This window comes from Uloborus diversus, chromosome 3 (assembly GCF_026930045.1).
Source record: "Uloborus diversus isolate 005 chromosome 3, Udiv.v.3.1, whole genome shotgun sequence".
NCBI lineage: Eukaryota > Metazoa > Arthropoda > Arachnida > Araneae > Uloboridae > Uloborus > Uloborus diversus.
Genome location: NC_072733.1, coordinates 159,875,223 through 159,897,561, shown reverse-complemented (window position 1 = coordinate 159,897,561; position 22,339 = coordinate 159,875,223). Strand labels below are relative to the sequence as shown.

Sequence of the window (22,339 nt, the reverse complement as noted above, 5' to 3'; positions counted from 1 at the left end):
CTGTAAAATTTCATTTCTTGGTAATGTGATTTCACTCGATTTTTCTTCATCTCCTTTTTCTAATTCCAAAAGTAATTGTAATGCACTTAAAGTGTTTTCTAACTTTGAAAATTATTTTAATTTAAAGAATTTAATTGCTATCTTTTTATCTCGGCGTTTTTTAAATTGTCCACGTGTTAGTATTCCCTTTTCCTGTTATTTAAAATTTTAGCTGATTGGGGTGAAGTTTAGGCTAATATATGATAAAATATTTTTAAACATATTTCTATTGATATACTTATATTTTTCAATCTATCTTCAACATGTATGCTGCTATAGAATTGATATGGATAATTTATAAAGTAAGTAGATACTTTTTACTAGTGTAATATTGTTTTATTTTAATGGTAATGAACAGGGCTTCAAAAATTCAAATTAAAAAAAAAAAAACGGCCAGCAAAAGTTCTAATAGCCAGTAAAAAGCATTCTCCCCCCTCCTTTTACATTACCAATTTTCCTTTTAAATTGGTACTTGCTACAATATAAAAATTCAACACACAAAGTTTTGCATAAAAGTGTTAAGTAACTTTTTGACATTTTTGAGAGGTGTTTTTTTCCCTCTAACCTCTGATAGGCTCAAAAAAGAGTGATGCCTCCAAAAAATTACTTCAATTTGGGCCTTTCGCAAAATAATTAGCTTTCATGATTGCAGGGTTGGCAAGTTTTTGCCGGGGGCGGAAAAAAACATGGAAAAAACCACGGTTTTTACCGCCCGGCAAAAATAGGTTTTTGCCAGTTTTTGCCAAAGTGGCAAAAATAGATTTTGTGTTAAGTTATGGACAGTTTTTTTCCCTTTTATATAAAAGTTAAAGCATGAAAAGATTTTGATAAAATTTTAATTTAATTATTTTTATAGTTTAAAAAAAATTTAAGGTTTAACTTTTAAAGTTATGGAGCATTTTTACTTTTAAATTTTTAAACATTAACATAAAATTTCAGTTTGTAATATCTAAGACAAATAATTAACTTACAATGAAAATGTAATTAGCTTATTTATTATAGCATTTTTTACAGAATACTAAATATCTATATAAAGTATACTTAATCAAGATGCAACTATAAAATAAAAGAAATAAAAGTAATTAAAAAGCAAAATACACATTTCTTTAGATTGAAATATCACTTAAATCATCATAGTCTAATACCATCTTCATAATCACTTCCTTCCTCATACCAAAGAATTCATGTGAGTCATCACACCAAACAACACATTGGCATTAAACCCACAGGGGTAACTTCTTACTGATAATTGATAAAAGGCTTTGCCATTTTCTGTAGAGTGAGCTAGTATTACTAAAAAGTAGAGTGAATATAGAATGCACATATTGATCAGCTTTTTTTTCTTTTTAAATTCTTCTCTTATCTATCCATTTTCCCAGTAAGTGAGAAAAAGTGAATTATTTCTTTAGTGAGGAAAAGTTAATATTTTTCTATATTCAAGTAAATATTCTGTTATTAATTAAATCGCTTAAAAATTTTAGTGGGATCAAAAAAAATGATTAGGTTTTTGCCATTTTTTCCATGGTTTTTTCCACTGTCCCGGCAAAAATACATTTTTGCCGGCAAAAAACCCAACTCTGCATGATTGTAAAAAAAAAATCCCATTTAATGCCTTAAGTCTTTTGCCTCTCTTCTTGATACTATTAACTCCTTACAATAATATTTTCTCTTTGTTTTTGTTAATTCTTCCATCAATATACTCACTAGCAAAAGTAAATTTTGCAGAATAAAACCTTCATAAACATTTGAGTATGTACAATTTATATCAAGTTAATTTTAAAATGCTGCTTCTGAACTTCTGTCATTTTCAGAATAAGTTTCTCCTACTAATGTAGGTAATGTCAATTTTCCAAATAGTGAGGTAAATGTTAAATTCCTCAAATTTTAGAAAACGATTATAGTCTTGCATTTCTTGTGGAACTTATGGAAACATTTTTCAAAATGGCGAGCATGATGTTTATATTGCAGGCTATTAGTTCAATGTAAAAAAAGATCCATTCTCTACCCGTAGGCATATGGCCCTTACCCCTTCCCATCAGAATTTTTTTTTCCAGGATGCCTGAAGAAATAGAACTAAATGGACTAATTGAAGATGCATTGATTTTTCCATATACTTGTTGCATAATTTACTGCTGTTTATTTGTTTATTATTTGTTTTAATTCCATAATAATTAATCCCTTAAATTTTTTATAATAAAACACTTTTTAAAAAATCATTTACTTAAAACAATGATTATGTTATGTTAAATTCACAAAGAAGATGTTTATTACAAGTTGGTACAACAAATTTTAGTTGAAAATTTAGTTTAAATGAACTTATTTTTTTATGAAAAAATTATGCATTATTATGAAATAGTTTTTAATTCAAGATTTATTTTAGGTTGTATATCCTTGAAAAAAATTAAAATCCAGGCTAACCAAGAGCACGAATATGTTTCTAATTTGAAGCACCTTCAAACCTCTTTTAAGAAAGTTGGCTGTAGTCAGGTATGTACTTTATTTTTATTAATGAATTCTAAAATATTGTTTTAATACCTTGTACAAGCATGCAAAAGTTAGTTGTAATTTTTAAGCAATTAATTTTTTTTTGTGACTTTTGCTTTTTCTCGTGCTGTTATTTTTAAATTTAACTTCATTACTAACATGAAAAGTATGTGAGGTTGTTGGGGCAGATACAAAACTTGGAAGTTTTTAAGCTAGTATCATAATTTTGTTTATTTTTTGGCATTATTTTGTGTTGGTAACATAGCTAATCTAGAAGCATACATCAGGCATGGATCCAGGGGGGGGGAGATCATGACTCTCCTTAAGGTGACCAAAGACAGCCTAAATCAGCATTTTTGAGACATATATTTAAAAAAATACATCCCACACCCTTTTTGTGAAATCTTATTCAAGAGTTCAAAGTTATATTGCTTGTAAATAAAAAGCATGCAAAATCTTTTTAATTTATTTAATTAAATAGATAATGGGTGAAGGCTGCTTACGTGTGCATTTAGCAACATAAATACATTGTGTTGGCAATGACAACTAACTGAACTCAAGACAATGTATTCCTTGCTAGGAGGCACATTTCTTACTATGGCGCAACAAAGGTTTTTCCAATGACCCCCCGTGATGCAACATGGCCACCCGGGATGAAATATATCATATTTCAGAATTAGTCAAGTTGAAAAATGTACAAAACAACAGAAAGCATAAATAGTCGAAAATATATAGTATGAAACATAGTATACATGAAAAATTGTTGACTAAATTTGTGTTATCTAGAATTGGAACCAAACGTAATTTGTATATGGGGTGTTGAAATACACCAGTTGCAGTTTTAAGTTTACAAGTATGAATAATACCATCATTTCCCGAAATCATCTCAATAATTCGGATAAGGATCCATTTGCAAGGTGGCATATTTTTTTCTTTTAATAGCAGTAAGCTCCTATTTTTATATTTTCTTTCTTCAACTGCCTTTTACCATGCTGCTGCAAGTGATTGAGATAGTCCATGGACCACCTCTTTCAAATACTTTGGACGTATTTTGTAATACAATGCTAATGAATTACTTTATTATCTGCAGTATTTATAACAACAGGTTCAGGAATTGCGGACGGCGGATCAAAAAGTGACCCGGAGTTAAGTACTTCAAATTCATTTGTCTTCTGAAAGTGGAAATAAAAGCCGCAAGTTGAGTATCGCTTAGATTTGAATGATACGAGTTTCAAACTCCTCCAATTTAATTTTGTTGTTCCTTAATGCACTATGTGTAAAAGATTTTATCCCAGCTTCTCATAAACCTCCAAAGTTGGGAGAACGAGAAGGAATGAATTTCCAAATTATAAATTCTCTGGTTAAGAAACTTGCAAAGTCTTCATTAGGAAAATTCAACTTTTTTTTAATGAATTCAGTTCTGAACACCCTTAAAGTTGGTGGTATTATCAAAAGTGATAGTTTGTATTTTCCCTCGACTAGCATAGAATCTTTTGAGAATGGTAATAAACGCAACAGCAAATCAATTGCTTACAATCTCCATAAGCACAACTTTGGTGACATGCCTATAAAGACTGCTATATAAAACTTGAAGTAAACTTTTCTTTGATTTTGTATTTTATATAAAATGCGCCACAAGAATCTGCACCTCAATGTAGAATTAGGTGTAACACGTTCAGGGAGAAGTTCTCCCATTGACCCATTGATTCTGGGCTTTGTTTAAAGCAAGTGTGCAATATCTTTCAAGCAATGCTTTTTGCTTTGAGGGGTAAATATTGCATCCAATTTCGGTGCACTAAACCTTGAGCACCTATTTGTGAATATTTTTTATGAACATATTCAAAAATTACGACAGTAAGTTCACTAGGCAAAATCAACTGATGCTTTGAATCAAATGATTAATTCTAACTTTTTAGTCTACCCCCTACTCTATGCATAGAGTTGTTATCCAAAAAATGGATCTAATGATTTTAACTTAGAATTCAAATTAACATTTTGCCCTTTTCACATAGAAGCTTACCTTTCTGAGCTTCGTTAGTGAGAAATTCGGTAGCAAACTAACTCACTGGTAGTGAGATACTTACTTGTACTTTTGATTCCTCTGTGAAGCATATTGTTTCGAAACCTAAAAATATAACTACATATTCTAATTAGCTTATTATAATTATTTATTCAACTATACAATGTCTCAATGAATTCAGAACTATTATAAAGAGAAATATTAATTTTAGCGTCATTCTCATTGTCCCTATATTTCACTTAAGTCACCAAAATGTCATCCTTCCTGCCATTAAAGTAAAGAGACTGCATAAAGGTTCATCAATCTTTGGATTGCAAATAATGTTTGTTACTAATCTTTTCCCTTCTCATTTTGTTCTTGTCAACAACTTGAAGCAATTCTTCCTCATTTACCATGTTAAAGTTTTGGATAACACTGGATTTATATGACTGCTGTAGTGCTTTCAGACACTCTAAATTTTACACTTACCTGAGCAGTTGTTTAAAGTTTTTTCCTCATTTGCCAGGACCTCGATGTTTTCTGTTTTCTTTCAGCTGGTTTAAAAAGTTCATCTCTTTCAGCAACCTTTTCGTTGTTACTTTCTTCCTCTTCATTTTTGGGCTGCTCTGTTCAGTGGTTCCTTTACATTTATACCTACTTTTGCTTTAAGTACTATGCTAATTACATAAGTTGTAGCACATTTTCTTTCTTTGTGTGATACAATGAAAGCATCCATTTTGTTTTATAATACTAGAATTTGAAATGAATGAAAATAAGTAATGTGTGCCATAAGTAAAATGTATCTAGTAGCAAAGTAAAAAGTTTTCTAACTAAACCTGTAAGTACGATTTAGAAATACAATTGAACTCGCTTATATGAAAACCCTTTTTTAACAAACACTCGGATTTATTAAGGAAATTTAAAAAATTTGGTTGGTACAATGTTAAGTCTATTGGAAAACGCCTTTAATGAGCTAACCCCGCTTAAAGCGAGCAATATTTTTGTAATTCATTAGATGTCTGTTGATTTCTACCTTAGAAATGATTATTCCACCTTTGGAAAAAAATCTATTGACATTTTGAATTCAACTGAAAGTTAGAAATAGGATATAAATCATGAGAATAAGTGATGATAATGCCCTTTTAATTAAATTTCGTGGAGTTGGGGAGCGTTTAAAAATTCTATTTGTTCAAGAGAATGTTATTATTTCCGAGATATATACTTCTAAGGATATTGTAGCTGCAGGGCAAGAGATAGAGAGAAAAAAAAGCGAACGCCATTGCAGCAAATGTGAAGAATTTAAAGTTAAAAGCCCTTTGCACACTTAGCTTCTGAAGTGCAGAAGAACTTCAAACTAAGAGGCGTATTTTTAAAGTAAGTTCCGTTTTGATATAAAAAAAGAACGAGTACAGATAGAGCAAAGAAATTTATTGCACAAAAATCTACCATCCTTACGCTATTTTTTGACATTGCTCCCGTGATTTTCCAAACATTTGTCATAGCGTGGTACAGGTTTTTGTATACCTATTCATAGAAAATTGCTGCCTGTGTAGTCAGCCATGGGATAACATGTTCTCTGAGCTCATTATTGCTGTTGTGCCACAGACCACCTTGGAAAGACTTTAGATGCCGAAACAAATGAAAGATGCTGCGAGCGAGGTGAGGGCAGACCAGAGGATGTTCAAAAACGCCCCAGCCAAAGCCCTGTAAGAGTCCTCATGGTTGACTAAACGGGCGGTAACTTTGTACGAATAGGTATACAAAAACCTGTACCACACTATGACAAATGCTTGGAAAATCACGGGAGCAATGTTGAAAAATAGCGTAAGGGTGGTAGATTTTTGTGCACTAAATTACTTAGCTCTATCTGTACTCTTTCCTTTTTTATATAAAAACTGAACTTACTTTAAAAACACGCCTCGTACTTTAAAGCCATGGATACAAATGATTTTTTCAGACCTCATGTTCCTCAAACAATAACAAGAAAGAGACAATAAAACAGTGCAAATCAAATAACCAATCTTTTTGGTATTGTACAAAAAGTTAATAACAAAACAAGCATGTATAAATAAATTTTCATGATTTTTTTTTCACAAACCAATTTTTTACGAGCACTCGGTTATAACGAGCAAATATCTCTGTCTCTCCACTCTCATTATAAGTGAGTTCGACTGTATTAGCTCTTTGTCAAGAAAATACACAAAATTATTGACATATCCATGGTGTGATTTATTTTCTGTAGATGTTTTGTATTATATCAAATAGAAGAATTTTATTACATTATCAATGATCCAATTGTTCAGAGACTTCTGGTTGTAGCTTTTTCATTGTATGTGCCAAATGTCTGCTGTTTCTAAAAGTTCTGAAACAAATCCTTAAATGATACAACCTAATTTAAAAGTACAAGTAAAAAAATGATTAAAAGAGTTGAACTTAGCAAACAGCCTTTTCAAGGCTTAACATAACCATAATTTTAATTTTCATATTTTAGTATTAAGTTTTAAATGTTTTTCATTCCATTTAATGTGTATATTTCTTATGAAGTTTTCTTCATTTAAAGGAAGTGCCTATTACAAGGTTAATTAATGGACGGTTTCAAGATAATTTTGAATTTTTGCAATGGTTTAAGAAATTTTATGATGCAAATCAGTGTGTTGACACACAAGTTTATGAAACTGACTGCAAACAACCTACAACCAATAAAGGCAAATCACAGTATACTACCCCTATTTCTTACAATCCAGTTGGAAGAGCAAGTATGTTTTAACTTTTTAAGTTTCTAATGCAATACTGAAGTTATTTCATCTGAAATATTTTTAGTCTAAATAAAATGTGTTTTAACATTATTACAAGGCTGGAGAACTTGTGCCAGAATAGCTGCAGATTTAATTATGTTTTACATTTTAATATTAAAATGTCAAAAATTTTGTTTTTGTAACGAAGTGCACCAACTCCCCAATTAATGCTGCATTGCTATGGTAAAGAAGTTCAGTAATAATTTAGCCTATTTTTACTTGACTGGAATTCACATCTGCATTGGGCATAAAATAATGAAAGAGAAATGGTTACTCATGTCAAACATAGCATGTGCAGATTAACTAGTAAACCTTTGCCAGTGTCACACATGTGCAAATGTGTTAAGTTGTTAAAAATAAATAAAATGAACATGTTAACTCATGGCAGGTGAAACGAAAATCTAAATGCGAGTAGATTCAAAACTTTAACTACAAATTCAGATTTTATTTTATCAGGAAAACTCAGTTTTTCAACTGCAATATTCCTGCATCTTTTGGTTTCTAATGTGTGTGTGTTTTAATGAAAAAGCATGCTCTCACTAGTCATTATCATTTAGATGCATAAAGCATTTACTTAATGATTGAAAATTATCCCTCACTAAATTGTTTAAAAAACTTGTAAACTTGATAACAGAGATGGTGGATGACCTTGGAGTGGGAATGCCATTTGTATCATTTGTAATAGGTAGCGCAGAGTAGTATAAGGCTCGCTCTCGCTGATCCTATCTATTGCAAAAGAATAACAACCTGTTACAAATGGTGTCTTTGCAACAAGGTCATCCGCCATCTCTCCATGGTCAAGCTTTAATATTAACCAAATTTTGAAATGAAGGAAAGGGAGGTTCAACAGAACCAAGCACTTTGACCTTAAACAGAATTCTTAAAACAGACCAATAGCTAAAGCAAAATTCAACAAATGCATTAGCTACCAGTTTGTTTGGCTCTCCTTCAGAGGTTTTTTGCCTCCAGCTCAGTTGCTTCCTATTCCAGGCTGATGAGTGTTAAAAAGCACGAAACTGCAGTCCTTGGAATTAATAACTGAGCTGGCAGTGTATTTTATGTACATAATAAGAATTTTATGGAATTCCCACTGTTCAATCAAATGATGACCAAGGTGTTCAAATCTATAGGCAAAAGAAAAAAAAAAGCTTCAGAATCACACAGGATGCGAGTAATAGTTTCTTAATGAAAGAGGTAACCCCTGATAGTTGGATCCTTACTAACACTCATTAAAGCAAGGTTCCGCTTTAAGGTGCAATGACGAGTAAAAAGACCAAAAGCCTTCCTAAAATTTTTTGTTCAGAAGTCTTCTGCATTTTCGGCATGTGATTCCCAGAGAGTATCGGGCCTGTCCTCATTTGGATGACTGGCTGTATATGTTCAATGTCATCGTAAGATAACTTCTCCTAAGGGAACGTTGCTCTCTCAACAGGTCATTTAAAACACTCACTTCTTGAACATAGGCTGTGGTTGACTTGTCCTTACTCGTTTGGATGTAGCAGTTTCTGCAGAGGCAGGAGTTGAAATCTCCTACCGAGGACATTTGGTTTTTCCTACCTTCTCAGGAATGGTTGGCTCGGTGACTTTTGCCTCCTGTATTGGCCTCCTCCTTTCCTGCCTACACCTTTTCATTTTTGTGCCTAAGTGAGTACTCCCTGCCGTCCCCCCTTCTGCAGAGTCCGTGGATTGGAGACCTGCACTTTCACCTCCTCCAGCAGCTGGTTTTCTCCGACACGCCAGTATCCAACTCCTGAGCATAGGACAGTGGTTTACTTGTCCTTACTCATTCCTTAGATTAGTTGTCTATCATAGTCTTTACACAGGCTCAACAGATGACTGTGCTCAACCATTTTTAATTTTTTTGAAATTCATATCCTTAAAAGAAGCATATGTAAGATATTTAAAACCACTTTTTTTTTTCAAATCTAGACCTTTGATTTTTTGGAGCTTGTCAAAAGTAGTTTTTGTAGTTAAAAATGGGAATTTTAGACCTTTGCATTATTGCCAAAATCTATTTGAATTACATTTATGGCAGTTAATTTTACGCATAAATGTTAAAGTGCATAAGCTGATAGACTTACATGCTGAAATACAGGGCTGTAACTTAATAATTTCAAATAATGGCAATAGGTTTAAGTTCAAGGTTAAATGTAAAATTTTTACTCGTTTCAAAGGGGGATAAACTCGCTTAGGAGATGAAAATACAAAATGAAATATGGCAGAAACTAATCACTAGAATCACGGTTATTAGAAAATGTAACAGTTGCTGTATGTTTGTTTACCCTTTATAGATCCCCCCCTCAAAAATCAGAAATATGGCAAATGACATTTTTAGACCCTTGTAAACTAGGGCTTGACCGATGGTAGTTTTTGGCTGATGCCGATTGTTGGTTGATTGGTTATCTTTGAACAATGGCCGATTGTTTTTCTCCAGACGGCCGATGGCAAAAAAAAAAAATCAAACAAAAATATATTGCTAAGATTGTCAGGGATTTAAAGGATCATTTATTCATTTCACTTTCTTCTTTTCTAGGAATAGGGAATTGTAATCACAAAAAAAAATCGGATTTCGACCTAAATTTCTATTTTACGATCACCCCGTTTAAAGTTCACTGGTTTTTTCGGCACATCTGTGCATGCATATGTACCTAAGAACATATAGATGACCGAAATATCAATTTTGCCTACCTCCTCAGTAAATTATTGCAAGTTCTCCTGTGATCTCATTATACGTGTAAACTTGCGTCACTCAAAAACATTATGAAATATTAAGTTGATAACTCATACATATGTAGTAGTGTGGCGAAGAAGGCGACTTCCATGTTGAGGATGCACGCTTTGATATGACAAACAAATAACATAACGCTTCGTCGGACTTAGCTCCGTGTGACTTTTACTTATTCCCAGAAAAAAAATATATATATATACAGGGACGCCGCTCTTTCATCAGATGAAAAACAAGGACGGATCCAGAAAGTATTCAAGGAGGGGAAATTGATTTCACATTTTTTTACCCTTTTACTAATTTCAAAACCTTAACCTCCTAACATCATGGAAGATTGTCTCAAGTTAAGTTGGTTTTTTATTTTTATTTTTTTTTGGAGGGGGGGGGACTTCTATTTCTACAAACTTCAGGAGGAATGAATCCCATCCTTCCTTTTCCTTAACGTCAGTATTGTTGTGTAATTGTTTATTTTTACACTTCAACTGAAAAAACTTTCCAGAGGAGAGTCTCCCGAACCCCATTTCATGACCGCTAAAATTGTAAAAAGCAGTCGAAAACATTGTACTATGGAATGAGTAAAACGACAACAACATGCATCAAGTACAAATAAAGTAATGAAATAGTTAAAAACTCAGCATGAAGTTAGGTAAACTGTAAAAAAGCAGTCGAAAACTTCATACTATGGAATGAGTTACTGAGTTTTTAACTCTATTTTATTACTTTATTTGTACTTTATGCATGTTATCATTTTACTCACCTCTAAGATTGTCTAAAATTTTAGTGTTTGGAATTTTGAAAAACTTCCTGTACAAAGTTTCAATCCCTATCACTAAAGTGTTACGAGATGTGCCCCAAATGCATTTTTAAGACTACAATTCGGAAAAAATTTTGAGGGAGAGCCCTCTCCTTTGTAACGTAAACAAAAGATCATATAAAATTATGTTTTTGGAACTTCAGTACCTAAAATATTGTAATATTTTGTTGTAAGCCAAAAATTATTTTTGGCATTAATAAATGATAAAGTTCCTGTTATTAACAGTTGGAATATTAATTTAGATCTTCTAATATTCAGTGCAGTATTTATTTAGTTAATATTAAGCTTATTTGTATTTTAAGTATTTTGTACAATTAGACAAGTGCATGCGGGGCAAAGTGAAATAGTTTATTTCGTTTAAATTTTCAATCATTTATTAAATCTCTTATATATAGTTAGTACTTTGTTAATATACCTTAATTTAGCAATTCACATATTTATTCATTCACTTATTTTCTTGTGCATTCACTCTTTTACTCACATTTATTTATTCTCATGCAATAATTTGTTGATTTACTTAATTATTCCTTTTTTTTTTCTTCAGTATAATTTCATTTATTTATTCTACCTTTTATTTATTGGTTCATTTGATCAAAAATACTTTTTATAATTGAATAAATGATATTTCATTTTTCACTTTGCCTCATGAAAAAAAGTGAACATTTTTTTAAAGCAAAACATTATTGCCAAAAACATGCTATTTTAATGAGTTATATTATAAAACACAATGTTATTTCTTAGTGTACTGTAATTTTCAAAATAAATATTCGATTTGTTCATTTTGAAAAAGCTCCACCTTTAACCATTTCATTTTGCCCCACATTCCAATACTTGAATGGAATATTCAACTGGCTAAGAAATTTTATTTTTAATTCCATCCCCTTTTGGTTTACAGAGGTCTAAAAATGTCTTTTTTTCATATTTCTGATTTTTTAGGGACTGTAATCTATAAAGTGTAAACAAATACACATCAACAGTTATGTTTTCTTATTAGCGTGATTCCAGTGATTAGTTTTTGCCACATTTTATTTTGCGTTTTCATTCCCTAAGTGAGTTTATCTCCCTTTGAAATGAGTAAAAATTTTACATTTGACCTTGAACTTGAACCTGTTGCTATTTTAATTAAGTTACAGTCACATAACTCAGCATGTAAGATTGTCATCTTATTCACTTCAACATCAAAGTGTAAAATTAACTGCCAAAATGTAACTCAAATAGATTTTGACCTAAATGCAAAGGTCTGAAAGTCTCATTTTTGACTGCAAAAAAGACTTTCAATGACCTAAAAAATCAAAGGTCCAGATTAGAGAAAAAATAAGTGTTTTTAAACATCTTTCATCTGCAGCTTTTAGGGATTTGAGTTTCAAAATAATTAAAAATGGGGTCGAGCGCAGCCATCCATAGTCTGTATGGAATGACCCCTCTTACAACACACATGAACTACGTTGGGACTATTCTGCTCCAGTCACCACATTGAAAACTGAGTTTTGCTTGCTGATTCAAAATTAACTGGTGGACAAAATTAAGAGATGGAAGGCATTTTCTCAAATATACCCAGAAATACTGGAAAAAAATTAATGAAATTTGGTATGAATATTACTTATAGTATGACAATATGTGCATAGCAAAACCTCAAGTGCCTTTCATTGGCAAGAGTTCAATGTGGACTGAAATTCATGATAAAAGATGGCAATGAAAGTGAGGCTTGTATGATGTGTAGTCACTTCTGACACATAGACAGTATGCACAACGAGTATGCAAGCTGTTAATAAGAGTTGAGGAGTGCTTGTGGAAGACTCTCCCACTCTTTCACTAGAGCAGATTTTAACCCCGAAATGGATCTGGGTGACGGTTGACATATCAAACTGGCCCTCCCAAGGGCTTCTCAAGCATGTTCAATGGGATTGAAGGTAGGAGATTTGGCTGGCCAATCCATTCGATGAATATCTCCGCTTTCCAATCAAGACAGCCCTATGAGGTCAGGCAATATCGTCTATAAAAACGAATTCAGGGCCAACAGCACCCCTGAAAAGATGCACATAGGTTTTAGGATCTCCTGTTTGTACCTTTGGGCATTCACAGAACCAGTGTTAAACATATGGAGAGGGGTGCGGGTATCTTGCCTGTGATCCCTGCCCAAACGATCATTTCTCCACCAGCACAATGGTCCCTTTCCATGATGTTACTGCGATGGTATCAGGTCCCAGGTTTCCTCCATATGAATATTCATCGAAAATCAGGTTGTAGACTGAATCTGGACTCATGTGATGAGAATATTAGCCCATTGGAGTTCTGTCTAGTGTTGGTGCTGTCTGCACAATTGTGCCAGCTCTCTGTTGTTGGAGGGAGAGCGTGAGATGCAAATGGCGGGCTTCCTGGCATACATCCCTCTTTCACCAAGCCTCTTCGCAACTCTGTTCCTTGAAACTAATGCTCCTGTGGCAGCAGCGAGGTCCCTAGACAGTTGTGTCGCTGTAGACGTCCTCTAGCTGTAACAAATAATGTTCTTTATTGGGTGTTATTGCTCTTGGACGATCTTGTCCTTGTTTTCTAGACACTGGCCCACTGTTTTTAAACTGACTCCACAAATTCGAAACAACACTTGGAGTTACACCCGATTCCCTAGCAATCTGAGCTTGAGACTGTCCTGCCTCAAGTCTACCCACAATTGTCCACCTTATACCTTCATCTGAACGATGATGTTCACTCATTTCACCTAAAAATCAACAAAAAACCAGCAAGATTATTCAAGAAACACAATACAAATCGTACTATGTTGTTGAGTGGAATGAGCTGAGTAGCTGGCTGCAGACTTCTATACCTCCTGCTGCCTAAACGACTCACACAAGAATGTGTTAACTCATCTCAGCGATACCAGCACCATAGTGCCATTATTTGGCAATCAACTGTAGAGGTTTTATGTGATATTTTCCGAGGAAAATGAAATTGCCATACCTGCCAACTCTACTGGTTTTCCAGGAGATTCTTGTTTTTAATCATTTCTCTTGATTGTATATAAGATTTAAGGAACATTAGGTTGTACTAAGAAGCATAACAGAAAGTTCCTTTCTTTCCTAACTAAAGATGAAAACCGTCCGAAAAAAAAACAGAAAATTTTGGGAAAGAGGGGAAACGGGAAATTTTTTTTTTCCACAAAGGTGTTCATTTCCGATTCAGAAAAATTGAATTTTTGCAACTTTTCAGGAAATTTTAACTGCTCCCGGGTAAGCAATTTTCCATGTTTTGCTTTATTAAAAATAAAGTTGCAAAACACAAAAAATAATATGAGAAGACCTTTGGCAATCAAACTAATTGGTTTCAAACTGGCCACCTTTTGAAGCAATACAGAGGGAGGTGCAACTGCTTATTGCAATTTTCATTCAAAGGCCGCAAGTCCTTTAAACAATCCTATTCCCTATAAAGCAATTGGTTTAGAAAGTCAAACTTATGTGTAGTTTAGGGTAGACCTTTGACTCTAAAACAGGCCATACAGTGTAATAAATGGGATTGGGGTCTAGTGAGTGGAGCGTCTACTCTAAAGATATGTCAAAAACAATGAGCCTTTGTACCACTCTTATCTTTTGGGCCATATGAACTGGTGTGGAGTCAAAGTAAAATATACAGTCTACATTGCTGTACTGAAGTGCTCTTAGGTCCACAGAAGTAAAACAGCTTCTAAAATGTCCTTCTGGTAAACTTTTTGATCATTTTATGGCTCTCATCCACAAAAAAGCCAGAGATTTTTCGTCGCTTGTGCTGATTCCATCACAGACAAAACCTGACTTCGGTTTTGGGGATGTTTAACATTTTCTAAGGTGCTTTGAGTGTCCACAGACCAAATCGTATTGATCTGGGGGCTATGGGCTGGTTGCCCCCAGATCAATACGATTTGGTCTGTATATCTTCCAGCAAAGACTTGCGGTCTGTCGCAAACGTTTCTGGCATCTTTGGAGTCATACGAATGCCTGGACTTTTTGGAACTCATAAAACTTCTTTTTGGTCTGTTTTGGCCCTTAGTCGCACTTATCGGTCACGAATTCCCTGTCTTACGAACAACTTCTCTCATGGAAACCCAAGTATTTCATTGAATTCACTTTTGGATGACCAGACGATTTATTGAAACGTCCATTTTTCGTTTTTGTAACCTTTTTGGACATAGACTATCATTTCCAAGCCACTTGAAGAGGCATACCACATCAAATACCATTTGCCGAGGCAAAACACGTAACTGTAGTTCTACTTGGTTAAACAACTTTAAAATAGCAGGTCTTTTGTTTAAAGTTGTAAGAAAACCGAAAAACAAAACATAAACTAGGAGATATATTGTAAATTATTTTCTAATAAAGTGAGAGACAAAAGTAAGACAGTCATTAAAATGAAATTACTTTACTTCCATTCAATGATGCAAACTTTGTTTTTCTCCCCCCGCACCCTGTATACTGCCGTACTAAGTACAAAAGTGGAATTTGCAGTTGAGTTCGAGCTGAGACATTGTGTTGTAAAGTATGGCTCTTCCATATATTCTCGCCTCAGAGCAACAGTAGGATATCTTAGTATTATTACTGGGATTAGATGCTTTACTGTTGCTCTGAGGTGATTTTTGATTCAGATGTCAGTTTTTTTTAGAATTTAAAGAAAAAAATAGTTTAAAAAGTAATGACCCTAAAACATTTTTTTTATTAAGTAAAATACAAAACAGGGAAAACTTGGTTATAATAACTCAGTTTTATTCAAAAGTGCTGGTATGACTACTTATATTACTGTGCTTAGCACGGTCGTATGAATAAATTGAAACTCCTGTTTAAGTTTTGGTTGAGCTTTAGAAACCATTATGCTGTTTTGGTTTGGGGTTTCTGTTGGAAAGAAAAAGAAAAACCGATTTAGTTTTGATTTGGACTTAGCCTGGATTAGAAAAAATCAAAACTCAATACCTTTCATTTTCAGACAGAAATGTTACATTGTATGGAAGGGAAACCATACTTATTTTTCTTTCAAACAATCATGTTTGAAAGTCAAAATTTTCAATTATTATTTCAAATTTCAAAAGTAAACTAAAGTAGAAAATGTAATTGTTATGAGTAGACACACATTACTCAATATTATTGGTTGAACGGCGACTTGACTTATTTCTGGTATGTGATGAAGACAGCTCTCGGTTAAAGAATGTCAAAAAGGTTTTTTTTTTCTAATTAAAGTTATTTTTATGTGTATTTCTGTCAAGCAGAAAAAGAAAATGTCTTGATTGCATATATTTTTTAATACTTAATCCTATATATGTTCCAAGAAACACAGCTTTTAAGAAACCCTATTTTTATTCATAAAAAATCAATTTTTCCCGAAAAAAAGTTTTTTTCCACCACTTCAAATTTACGGAAATTTTACATCTCTAATCACAATGCAAGTTTTTTTTAAAACTAAATTTGCTTGTATGGCAGTTTTACAAAATAAATACAAGTTATAAAAATTATTTTTCATGCCAGATATGAATTAACAGGTTTCAGCACAAGAAAGAAATTCATTATATTTTTAAGCAGTGCTAAAAGCGCAAGTTAGTGAAAAATATGAAAGAGAAGTTTTGAGATTACAAAAAGAATGCTTTTTCAATGCATAAAGATGTAAATGGATGCATAGTCATGCATTCCATTCAAAAGCTCACATATTCTTGCATTAAAAAAAGGTTCCTGTAATCAGTAGGAGGAGAAGGGGCCCGCACCAGGTGACACTCAAAAAGGATTTCATAGTTTATAAAAAATATAAATACTTTAATTCTGAAAATTTCCACCAATATATTGTCGCCTCAGAGCAACATTAAGACATCTAATCCCAGGAATAACACTAAGATATCTTATCGTTGCTCTGAGGCAACAGTATCCTAAATTGTATTTAATATTAAATTTAACAAAAATAGTGCCCAATATTTCAGGGGGAGGTTACATATGTCATCTAAAACAAATTTTGCAAAAAATGGATTCGCAGTTTATATTTTTCTTCCAAACTTTTGTTATGCCACAAAAATAGAACTGAGAGCTGTTTCTAAAAATTATATAAATTTCAAAATTTACATAAAATATTTATAAAGTTTTTTTTGGGGGGGTGGGGGGAGGGCCGGTGATACCTGTGCTAGGATCCTCTTGTAACATCAAAATACATGTTGCATTTTTTGTTGCAATTTTACTCTTTAAATTTTCCTGTTTTTCTGGCAAGTGACTATAGGATAAACTTACTAGCTCATCAACATGTCTTTCGTCTATGACTAAGAACATGTGTGCAATTCTTGCATATTTTGGGAGAAATGAAGGTCTAACTCTTTGTACCTTCATTGTTAAACCAGATTGGATTGACGCACTGCTAATTAACATTAGTGTGAAAAAATTAGAGGTTAAAACGGCAGCAACCCTGGACCGGTGTCTGTACATCAGAGCAGTATTGATGCATCAATTTTGCGAAAAATTCTAATCCAGTTTAATAATGTAAGATACACACGGGATTTTGGCGATGCATCGCCCAGCCCTACAATGAAGATTGGATTTTTCTATTGGATTTTTTAATGATCTACTGGATTTTTTCTCCAGTAGATGTTAGCTGATATGTATCAGCCAGTTTGAAATTTATTTAAGTAGTATACTGAAGCTGTATACTGTTGTGTCGTATAATAGTCTAGAATTTTCAAAATGTTTTCTTCATATGTTTTTGGTGGGTCCTTTTTTTTTTTTAGAGTGCTTGAAAAGTCTGTAATTTTGACTTTTTGACACATAAGTACAAACCCTGAAAAGCTTCATACTTAAACATGTCTTTCCTGAGTTGGATTTATTGAACTGTATGTTGACTGAAAGGTACCTGTTCTTTTCTTGAAACCATTTTTGAAAATCAAGAAAAATGCATATACACTTTTCTTCATACTTAACCATTTTGCCATGCCCAAAGAACGTTGAGCGCACTCTTGAAAGTTAAACAGGATCTCAGCCACAATAGATTGTAATTTAATTTAATGAATATCTCTTACTGTAATTTTTAAATCTTGGTTTTTAGACTTTTAAAAAAATAAAATAAATTTTGGTAAATTAGTTGATTACATGATTTTTATATGTATATTTTCAGATCATCTGCCACACATTAAATCTGAAGAAGATAACTTGAACAAACAAGTAAATATTATGTTTTATACAATATCTTTTTCTTTCCCAAAATGCATGAAAGAAATAAATTACAAAATAAATTTTAAAAAATATCTCATGGGAATGTCGGGTGCTTTTTGTACTCCTACAGTGGGTATCGAAGTTATAGGTCTACCTGCATTTTTCAAAGTTTTTACTCTTAATTGAGAATAAGAATCAGTTTTTTGTTACAGATAATTAAATTAATCAGTAATTGTTATAACTATTTATGAAGAATTTGGTAAAATGAATAATTTATTTTTACTTTATGCAAGTATTCATTTTCAGACCGATTTGAAAAGATAGGTGCACCTTCAGAAATTTTGTTCTAATGATGTTGATTTCCAAAAAAATTGCATAAATCTTGTTGCTTAGTCATGCTGCAAGATTATGCTGGCTGCTATGGAGGTATTTAAACAGATTAAAGTATCACATTGTAAGCAAACGAAATGGGTCGTCGTTGCAGTCTTTCGCTGGTTGAGCAAGAGAAATTTGAAGCATTTAAAAAGTGTGGAAAATCAACTAGAGAAATAGGTAGAGCTTTCAGTAGATCACATAATGTTGTAAACAGTTTTTTGCGACTTAGAAATGCTTATGGCAGTAAAAAATCATCTGACCACCCAGCAGAAGTGACACCCTGACGAAGAATGACTTTTGTAAAGGACTTAAAATCAGGAAATATAAACTTATCCACTTTAGGCAGACAACAAAACCCTCCAATATCAAAATCTAGTCCCTAGAGCAGTAAAGAAGTTCGTCAATTTGGTTTACGTGGAGAGGAAAACGGCTCCAAAATTGACTAAAAAGCACAAAGAAAAGAGATTCAGTGAAGAAAAGAAATTAAGCTTGGATGGTCCAAATGGCTGGCAGTATTACTGGCACAATCTGTGTAACAATAGACAGATATTCTCAAAGAGGCAAGCTGGTGGTGGTTCCGTTAGGGTATGGACCGGATTCGGAAGTGCTGGAAAAACTGATTTAGCGTTTGTAGACAATAGTTTGAATGCTACAGGCTATCAACAGTTGCTTGAACAATATTTTTCTCCGCAATTAGAGTACATTGGCCACCCATTCTTCATGTTCCAATAAGGTACCGTTCCTGTGCATGCTGCAAAGTCCACTATCGAACGGTTTCTCGATAATGCTGTGCATGTTATCAATTGGCCACTCTGCAGCTCCGACCTGTATCCAGTAGAAAACGTGGGGTATACTCGCAAGAGGGATGTATGTAGGCAGAATGCAGTACATATTGCAGACTTGAAAAATGCTATTTCCTCTAAATGGTCAAAATGCGAAGCAATTTGTATGCAAAAACTTGTAGAAACTATGCCGAATAGGATTTATGAGCTTATTCAGAAAAAAATACAAAAATTTCTTAATTAATTCAACATTAATTTGATGTTTGGCTCAATAGACCTATCTTTTTATAACGGCTGCTTCATGTATATTTGGTTTAACTTATGATTCCTTTTATTTGTATACTTTTCATGCATTATTTTACATTGAATGAAGCAATTTAGTTGATAAAATAGTACTTTATACACAATAAATCCGTTTTTACCAACATAACTTTAGATTTTACGGGTGGACCTATCATTTCGACACACACTGTAATTTAATTGTTGGCTTATCATAAAAATATTTTTTTTAAAAATTCAGAATTAAAGAAGTACTTTTTTTGTAGATAACAAACATGATTAATTTCAGCTAATCAAGAAATAAGTGATTGCCATATGTTGTTCATCTAATTTAGCTTTTTACTGTTTTCTCCTGAAATTAACCTCAAAATTAAACCATCCCAAAATTTCTGCAGATTAAATATTGCAGCTTATTGTGCTTCACTTATAAAAAATATTTCAGAACTCTTTTTATACACAGTTGGAACTATTACACTATAGGGTCAGACGAGTAAATTATGGGTCAAAAAAAGTTACAACTTAATTTTTTCTAAGGTATAAAAGATAAAATGGTTTGGCACGGAGTACAATTCAGAAATTATTCACATTATCCTTCTACCTGAAATCGCATTTTTATTTTATTTAAATTATTGAGTGACCCAGAATTACTCCAGACTTGGGCAACTGTGGATTAAGACTTTTTGTTAAAGTAATACACTTCAAAAGTAATTGAATACTCTAAATTATCATTTATTAGCCCAAAAAGACATTTTTAGCTATAAAAAGTGTCATATTTAGAATGTAACATTTAATAATTGAAATTATTTGATGTCAATTAAATGCAATTGGTCTTTTCTCTTTGCCCAGAATTCTAGAAAGAAATTTCTTTATTTGTATGGTACCTTCGTCCTGTTACTATCAACTGCAAGGGTTTTTTTTTTTTAATTTCAATTAACTAAACTGTAAAATACACACTTGTTTCAAATTACTTCAAAAATGTCTAGACTGGACGAACAAAATTTACGGCACCTTGTTCCAGAAATTTCACTTCTGCTCTTTGTCCAAAATTGAAGTTACCTTCCCATTGGTAAATGGTCACTATCCTCATACACAAGAGAATATTTCTGATGTTCGAGTACAGAATAAATTCCTGCTAAGAAAATATTAGAAGATGGTGCTACTGTGGAATATTTTTGCAATTGTTTTATTGCAAATTCTTCCCTTTTTTCTCATCATTTAACATCTTGTCAGAAACAATTCCAAAATAGGTTCATTTTGCATTTGGGGGACTGTATATCAGCTTGTTAAAGTACTTTTTTTTTTTTTTTCAACCACTGTTTTGAAGTTTTCTTTTTGTGCTTAGCATTTGATTCCTCTTCTGCTTCTTTTTCTCTTGCAATTGCAAGAAACAAGAGTTTGATTTGTTATAACTACTGAATTTGTAATTTGTCTCCTTATTTGTTGCTCGAGAGATTGTATTCAGGGGTCTGGCCAGAGGAAATTTGAGTTAATGGACCCTTTACAAAAATCCAATCGACCAAAACAGACATTTCACAAAATCCCGATCAACGAAAACGAACCTTTTGCAAAATCTCGATCAACCAAAACGGACCTTTCATAAAATCCCGATCAACGAAAACGGACCTTTATCAAAACCACGATCAACCAAAATGGACCCTTCACAAAATTTTGATAAACCGAAATGGATCTTTCGCTTGTTGAAAGAGTAAATCTGAAATCAATGCATATTTCCACGCATAAACCGACAGTTTTTGGAAGCTTTTTTAAAGTTAGATTAAAGGGATCACCTTAAACAGTATCTGCTAATTTTGCAAAAAAAAAAAAAAATAGTTACTCTTGTGATGCTCCTGAAAGCGATAAAAAAAAACAAATACTAGCCAAATATAATGCATGTTGTTAGTTTTTTCAAAAGAAATTAACAGCTGAAAGCCTGTTTTGTGTTTCATATAATTTTGAATGTTAGTTTTATCATGGCTGTTTTGCAGCAGTGTTGATATAAAATTCTCTAAAAAGGCAGTGCAAGCACTTTTTCCCCACTCATGATTTAAACAACAATAAAAAAATATATATACATCAGCGAAATGAACTTAGAACTGCAAAAAGATAGTAGGAGTGGGGAGAAAATGTGATCACTTCACATAGGGTTAACAGTTTAAATTATCGCCACTTAGCGTCTGGCATTAAAACTTTATAGTGACTTGATTAGAAAATAATTCCCATTGTTTTATCAGCTTGGCAGTATTTGCGTTTTTATGGTGCGGTGTTAGAAGGTTATTTAGTGGGAGAAAATTATCGTTTGAATTTTCAATACTAACAAGGATGGTTAACTTTAAACTTTTTGAAAAACTGTTTTTATACTTTTGATGCCTTCAGTTTGAAAAATGCAATCTGTTTACATCTGATTTGAAAATCATATTTTATTCTTTTTTCAAGTTAACTTTGTTTTATTAGGATGCAATTAAATGAAAAGTCTCTTCATTTCTGTTACTATGCTTCTTACAAGTTTTTTGAGGGAAGTTCCATTTCCTTTTATGAGTCAAAAATTAAAATGCTGAATCGATGGTTTAATTTTATTTTTGATTTTCCACTGTGTCGATAAATGTCAATGATATGTTTATTATAGGCCTCTAAAATGCAATTTAGAAATAATTTTACAAAGCATTTATTTTACAAGCCATTTTTATACTTTTGATCAGTGGTTGGAAAAACTTTTTTTTTTTTGTAGCGAACTACAACTACTTTCTTACAAATGTAGTTAACTACAACTACTTTTTTCAAAATGTAGCATCTACAAACTACTTTTGAAAAGTAGTCGCTACTTCGCTACTTTTAAAAAAATAAATAAATAAAAAGCATACACATACACACAGTTTGAGGATTGAACAAAAAAATTAAAAAACTGATTTAGGTT

The 22,339-nt window shown here is 32.6% G+C and overlaps 1 protein-coding gene across 2 annotated transcripts in view; it reads left to right on the top strand.

The window, feature by feature from the left end:
- LOC129218393 (microtubule-associated protein RP/EB family member 1-like) overlaps positions 1-22,339 on the top strand; it is a 138,017-nt gene that overhangs the window by 95,185 nt on the left and 20,493 nt on the right. For both annotated transcript variants that reach the window (XM_054852642.1, XM_054852641.1), the window contains exons 4-6: positions 2,420-2,526; positions 7,083-7,278; positions 17,955-18,001. In XM_054852642.1, the coding sequence (XP_054708617.1) occupies positions 2,420-2,526; positions 7,083-7,278; positions 17,955-18,001 (350 nt within the window). The remainder of the gene's footprint in view (positions 1-2,419; positions 2,527-7,082; positions 7,279-17,954; positions 18,002-22,339) is intronic.